At 47.6% G+C, this 6439-nt stretch overlaps 1 protein-coding gene across 1 annotated transcript; it reads left to right on the top strand.

Annotated features, from left to right (window-relative positions):
* Nucleotides 1-534: 534 nt before the first annotated feature.
* On the top strand, nt 535-4295 carry LOC101761245. The gene is made up of 7 exons (XM_004968930.2): nt 535-1032; nt 1159-1244; nt 1626-1704; nt 1843-1902; nt 2165-2289; nt 2896-2967; nt 3602-4295. The coding sequence occupies exons 1-7, from the start codon at nt 685-687 to the stop codon at nt 3702-3704; spliced, it is 873 nt and encodes a 290-aa protein (XP_004968987.1). The 5' UTR covers nt 535-684; the 3' UTR covers nt 3705-4295.
* The last annotated feature ends 2144 nt before the right edge of the window (nt 4296-6439 follow it).

Raw genomic sequence — 6439 nt, 5'->3', positions numbered from 1 at the left:
AACTACGTAGGAAGTTTATGTTTGTTTGAACTTTTGGCTTTTCATAATAAGAAGCTGTCCAGAAGCTCGAAGCCTTGGACCCTGTTTGTTTGAGCTTTTGGGTAGATTCTCGGTATGAAAAGTCAGAAGTTCAAACAAACAGTAAACTTCTCGTGCAGTCTTAGAAAAGTTAAGTTTATATGGGAAGTTGAAAAACTCAATTTTTTTCTCACATTTTTGTAACTTTTAAGTTCAGAAAGTTAAACATATATTTTAAAAATTAGTGTTGGTTTTCAGACAAAAAGTCAGCAGATTTTCAGAAAAATTTAAAAGCTGCAACTCCAATTCCAGCCGCGTAGAAACTAGAAGAAAGTTTAGCGGAGGTAGGTGTCCTCGGTAATTGTAAAGCCCAGTAGGCCGACGATGGGCCCGTTGTTCGTTCTAAAAAAAAGATGGACCCGTTGTTCTTGCCTACACCACCGGCCCATCACGCACTGTCCAGCTGCTCCATCACCCCCTCTCCCCTCCTCTGTTTGCTACCCCCATCCACAGCAGTTACTGCTACACTGCTGTCTGGTGCTAGCCAGCCGCGACGCCGACTACTCGCCGGTGCGCCCCAGCGGCAAGCAAGCAGCACAAAGCGCACGCGCACGCGGCATAATTCCGAGCGACAGCAGGAACATCTTAGCGCAGCGGGCACCAGCCATGCTCCCTGCGCTCCTCGGCGGCTACCTGGCCGCCTACCCGCCGCCGCTCCTCCCACCCTCAACAGCAGCAGCCCCGAGCTCAAGCGCGCGCCTCGCTGCTGCCTTCCACGCTCGCCTCAGGCACGCGTCCCGCCTCGTCGCCCGACGGCACGCTGCGGGGGCGGGGGAGGCGGTGAGCGCGTCAGCCGCCGCGGAGGGCGACGACGAGGACGAAGCCGAGCTCCAGGACGAAGGTTTCCCGCGTTGGGAGGGCGGCGGCGGCGAGGAGGAGGACTACGACCATGACCCCGAGATAGGGGACATCATGGGGGACTACTTCGACGACCCCAAGAAGGCCCAGAACCGCGTCGGTGTCCCCTGCCTTCTCTTCCCCCTTCTTCCTCTCATCCTCTGATGACTGAATTGCTTTTCCCGTCTGATTCTCTCGGTTGAATAATTTGGTGTTTGTTTGGTGCCTTGTGCCGTTGCGCAGATGGAGGAGAGGATAAGGAAGAAGCGCCACAAGATCGTGCAGGCCAAGACCGGCTCGCCCAACACCATGAAGGTCGTCTTCAACAAGTAATGTGCTTCTCTCATGCTGCCAGATGTGTGTGCAAAATCCAATTAGCTAGCTTGCTCGTTTATACTGTGCAGTTTGACCTGATCACTCTCCAAATTTTCGTTTACAAAATTGGTCTCCTAAATCGAACTTCTAATGTTAATTTTTTGACAATGTATTATATTATTATTGTCTATAAATCCAAGTGCAAACCCAACATTGTCACTCTTGTGTCACAAAACCTATGTGTTGTTGGATCAACTATTTGTTAGATGTCACAAATTTAATCTCAAGTGCCTTATAATGATCAATGTAGGAGTAAAACTTGACAATCAACAATCATTTGGAGGTATTCCTTAATTGCTTACTGAATTTGGATTTGTGGTTGTTTCCTGTTCTAGATTTGACTTCTCCAATTCATATATATGGTTCGAATTCAACAATGCTTTGTTGCCAAAAGATGCTACCTTAATTTCTGATGTAAGTTCTTGCTCTCTATTTCTTTTTTTCCAAAGGAAAGTATTGATCACGCTATAAATAAAAAGCATAGTGTGTATCAGATCTATACACATGTTTATTCAGAATGTTTTGCAACTTCCCTTTTTATCATGCTTGCAGGCTCTACGTTCTTGGCATATAGTTGGGCGCCTTGGTGGCTGCAATTCTATGAATATGCAGGTAAATTTGCTGCTCCAGATTTACTCTGTCACTTTTCCAATGTTATTGTGGGCAGCATTCTTTTTTCTTGTCATGTCCTTCAAATATAGTAAGGAAACAGAGTGGATCATACTAGTCAGGATAACATAATCCTGCCATTAGTAAGAATGTAAAAAAAATGACCTCTGTTCTTTCCTTCAAAATTTCGGTAGCTTAAAAATGCTTTGATCGAACTTCTATGCTTTGCAATAAGTGGCTTAAAAAATACTTGTTTATTTTACAGCTATCGCAGTTGCCTTTAGATTGCAAAAGGCCGACTTATGATGCTCTTGAAGGAGCTAACGTCACTCCAACATCATTTTATAACATTGGTAATCTTGAGATTCAAGATAATCTAGCACGTGTATGGTATGTACTATTTTTCTTCTAAGCAGCCTTTACAACTGTAGACTGTAACCTTTTTATGTTGCCATGTGAAATATCATAACGTTTTGAACAAGGGTGTTGTTTTGGTTTCCCCGTCCTCTGATTCTTTTATTAGTTCCATCTGTTCTCACATCATTCTGGATTGCAGACATTAACTGTTTATATCAGCAAGCTTATGAAAAATACCATAACTTGCAAACAGAGCACTCACGGCATAAATTTTGTTGATGTGAATCATGACAAACCATTTTTACATGATTTATGAATTTTGTGGTGCAATAAGCTTGCTGGACCACTTTGGCTGAAAAAAATAATAACTACCATTTAAGCCTAGTACATTGGAGTTGTATGACTTCCTAGAAAGCCATAAGTCTTTCCGTGCAATTGTACCTTTTTGCACCATGTATTGAAACAATGCCATACCATATTTGCTCAGTTATGTTTGGTTCATGTGCCATATTTCCTCTTTAACCTCTTTCAGACAAATATTTATTCTAGACCGAAATATCGCAAATGTATACTTTTTCAAGTTGTAATCACATTGATATTTCCCATGACTGTTTACCTTCATCTTATTGACTTGCACAGGGTAGACATTGGTATTCATGAGCCATTGCTTTTGGACATCCTACTTAATGCCTTAACGACCATAAGTTCAGAGTAAGAACCAGACTTTTGAATTGTCAATATTTTGGTTATTTACTGTGTACAATGTGATTTCTGCTCATCACGATCTGGTTTCTAACATATGGTGCACTTGCATATTTATATTTCCCTCTGGTTTTTGTTTGGCAACCCTAAAAGTTGAATCCATGTTTTGCCCACCTGCCATGTTTGTGTGCATTGTGCTCCACAGCATTCACTTTTCTTCTCTTTGGAGAAGCAAACTGAACCTTCTTTTTTAAGGAGAAGAAAACAGAACTTTTCATTTTATCTTAAGGGAAGTAGTAACTATTGATTTGGAAACTGATGTCAATGGAGTGTGAAATGTAATCCTTTCTCGAAAGCCGCTCCTGTAGTTGGGCAAGTTCAGCTTTTGGGGCTACCTGAAAGCATTTGGCACGCCAATAGGAATTAACACACTTTTTTTATTACTCATCATGACTTAACAAACTGTTGTTACTCTTGAAAAACAATATATCAGCTGCCTCTTAACAACTTTTATAAAATTAATTAGAGGGGCTGTCTTCCAAGATGACACTGCTCTGTATTCGATCATGTTATAAACAATTTTGTTATCATATTCCTGTGTAGAACAATACAATCTCATCCATTTTCTGTTTGATTTCTGCAGTCATGTTGGTATTAAGCAAGTACAGTTTGGAGGGTTAGAGTTTGTGAACTGGAATGAGGACTTGAAAACAGAAGAAGTTGGATACAGTGTCCGCAAAATCTAAAATATTACAATCATGAGATTTGCAGAACCAGCTACTATTTTAGCTACAGTGCAAATACAGCATTTGGTCCCAGAACAAAAGGCCTCAAAAGGGCTTCAGCCACCTTGATCCTGCAAATGAGAAGAAAAATGGTGACAGCGCCATGCATGTGAAGTTGATGCCCAAACTTATTAACTTCCGCTTGAAAAGGGGTTGCCATCCTTACAGGACTCTGCTAGCTGCTGAGCTGCACACATGGGTAATCCTTTTGGAAACATGTAGTATCATAGGTTCTCAGATGTCCAATATGCGGATGGTTGGTTACTCCACGCTCTAACACTAGCTGGGTAGGAGAAAACTTGTAAAATAATGTTTTCTTTGTGCTAGTGATCATTACGAACCATGATTGAACAAATGCAAGTATGCTTGCTTAGTGTCAGTGGCATGCTGATGTTTTATACCAAGTTTGGCTAGTGACCTGTTGCTTCAGTCTTTTATTGTAGGCACAAATTTTTTGTTGCAAAAATTGTAATAGCTACATTAATCTAAACATGTAAAATGGCCTGTCAAGAATTTCCTTGCTTATATAATGTCACGATTTTTTATACTTTATTAAGTTTTCGAAATTTTGCAGGATTTTTCAGTTTGGGGGTTCTCTAAATTGTCTGCCACATGCATGTGTTTCTCTGCCTGGATCTTTCCATTTCCACCTCGCTGAGCTAGTGCACATGCGTGTTTGCGCTGATCATATTCCCTCCTCTCGTCTTTCTCAGATGGTGAAATTTGGCTCTGTTGGGTAGGCATTATACCACTCAACTACTTGGATGACACCTCACGGTACCATGCCGAACGACAAATGACATACCTGATGTCGCTACGGTAGCAAGAAGGTAGTGTTTTTTGAAAGAACGACGCTATTGATATAGTGGAAAATTACAAGATTATAACCCTAGGATACACGCATTGATATAGTAGAAAATTACAAGATTATAACCATGGGAGGGCATAGGCAGGAAAAGAAAAAAAAGAAAAACAACAGAGGACTCACCCGGTTGGATTGGGACATCCACTCAACTGAAATATGACCTCCCCACTCCACTCGTCCTGGCAGCACCCACCAACAATTACCCTCATCTAAACACCGAAACCTCCGTAAGTGACCCTGCGTCGACAAGGGACCTGACAGGAGCATACTGCACCCCACCGAGGAGACCCCCGCCATGCGGGACCCTCCGTCGAAGTGCTGCTGCAGACACCACACTCCACCTGACAAAGTGATATCACTAGATCCGGATCTCTCAGAAGCTGCCTCGCAGCCGCCACCACGGTACACAACGCGCGAGGGTCTTGCCACATCCGCCGTTAGACTCCATCTCGCTCTCGCGCGGGGGCCTCGCCACGCTCATCCCAGAACTCCACGTCCTATATCCGTTTCTCGTGTTGCTTCCCTAGATCTCCATCGAACAGACGGGCCACCGTCACAGGTTGGCCTCTTGTCGTTGCTTCACCCACGCGCATAGCCTTTGCCGCCACTTCATCCACTTCATCGAGCCAAGTCTGTCGCTTGCGCCGTCTTCCGATGATGTACCCTTGCGCCGTCTTCTGATGATGTACCGCACCGGATGACCCAGCCGAGCTGAGAAACCCGCCGCGGTCCGCTGCAAGCCAAGTCGTCCCACGATGCCGCTGCCGCAAGCGCCGTCCCAAGATGCAATCCCACGCTGCACTGGCCGTTGCCAAGCAACGCCAACCGCCGTAATCCACTGCAAGCAGCCAACCGACAACTGTACAACAATCCCTGGTCGCCACCATGACTGTGATTGCCACCACGTGAGCTCAGCAGCCCCCTTGAAGCTTGCCACATAGCGAGGTTGCCGCCACCAGCTGCTGCCGCCTATGACCAGTGGACCCGCGATGCCGAGCTGAGTCGGGTCTCCAGAGACGACGCCTCCAAGGAGGCCACGACGCCAGTGGTGCCGCCGTCGCTCGTCCAGGAGCTGGACTGGATTTTCACCCGGAGGACCCCTGTGCAGGAGGTTGTAGCTCCAACATGACGCCCTCAACAGGGAAAACGACGCCCTAGGACGCCGTCGTCATGTGCACCGGCCCAAAAGCCAGCAAGGGCTTTCACCTGAAGCATCTCAACCGTCGCTGCACGCTCTCAGCTTGGCAGTCACAGACCACAGCCACAGCCACTAAGCCAGGGCGGTGCCGCCGCCACGCCTCCACACTTCCCGCCGCCGTACCTCCACCTCCGCACTCCACGCCACCGCAAGCCACAGCGCCTCTCCCCGAGTCCTCCTCCAGCACCTCCTCCGCATCTCCTCCTCTAGCGGCTCCACCGCCTGCACCTCCCTGCCGTCGGTGGCGCTCCTCCCTGTCGTGCGCTCCACCCGGCGGCGCACCTCCTGGCATCTCACTACCGCTGGGCATCGACTGCAGCAGCTTCTCGTTCCCCGTCACCTCCGTGAATGGTAGCCCGGCACGTCACGCATCACCACCATGGTGCCACGAACGTACAAGCACCCTCCGGCCCCACCACCGCGACGGCGCCGCGCCGCCCGTCGCTTTGCTGGAGAGGGGGCCGGCCACTGCCGCGCACTAGCTCGTCACCCGCGCCGTCCGCCACCCCGCCGCTGCTCCGCGCCTACCCCCGCTCCTCGGTGTGCCTCCGTCGGCGCCCGCACCACGCACCACCTCGCCGCTCCCACCGGCGCTGCAGCCCAGGCGCTGCCCCGCAGCAGCCCGACGCCACT

Source organism: Setaria italica, chromosome V, assembly GCF_000263155.2.
Source record: "Setaria italica strain Yugu1 chromosome V, Setaria_italica_v2.0, whole genome shotgun sequence".
NCBI lineage: Eukaryota > Viridiplantae > Streptophyta > Magnoliopsida > Poales > Poaceae > Setaria > Setaria italica.
Note: the sequence above shows the minus strand (reverse complement) of the source record. Positions and strands in the feature narration are given on the sequence as shown.

Excerpts from the sequence above, each read along its gene's own strand:
- LOC101761245 (XM_004968930.2), top strand. The coding sequence starts at position 685 with ATGCTCCCTGCGCTCCTCGGCGGCTACCTGGCCGCCTACCCGCCGCCG. Across the intron at positions 1,033-1,158 it reads CCAAGAAGGCCCAGAACCGC|ATGGAGGAGAGGATAAGGAA; the intron begins GTCGGTGTCCCC and ends GCCGTTGCGCAG. Across the intron at positions 2,968-3,601 it reads TTAACGACCATAAGTTCAGA|TCATGTTGGTATTAAGCAAG; the intron begins GTAAGAACCAGA and ends TGATTTCTGCAG.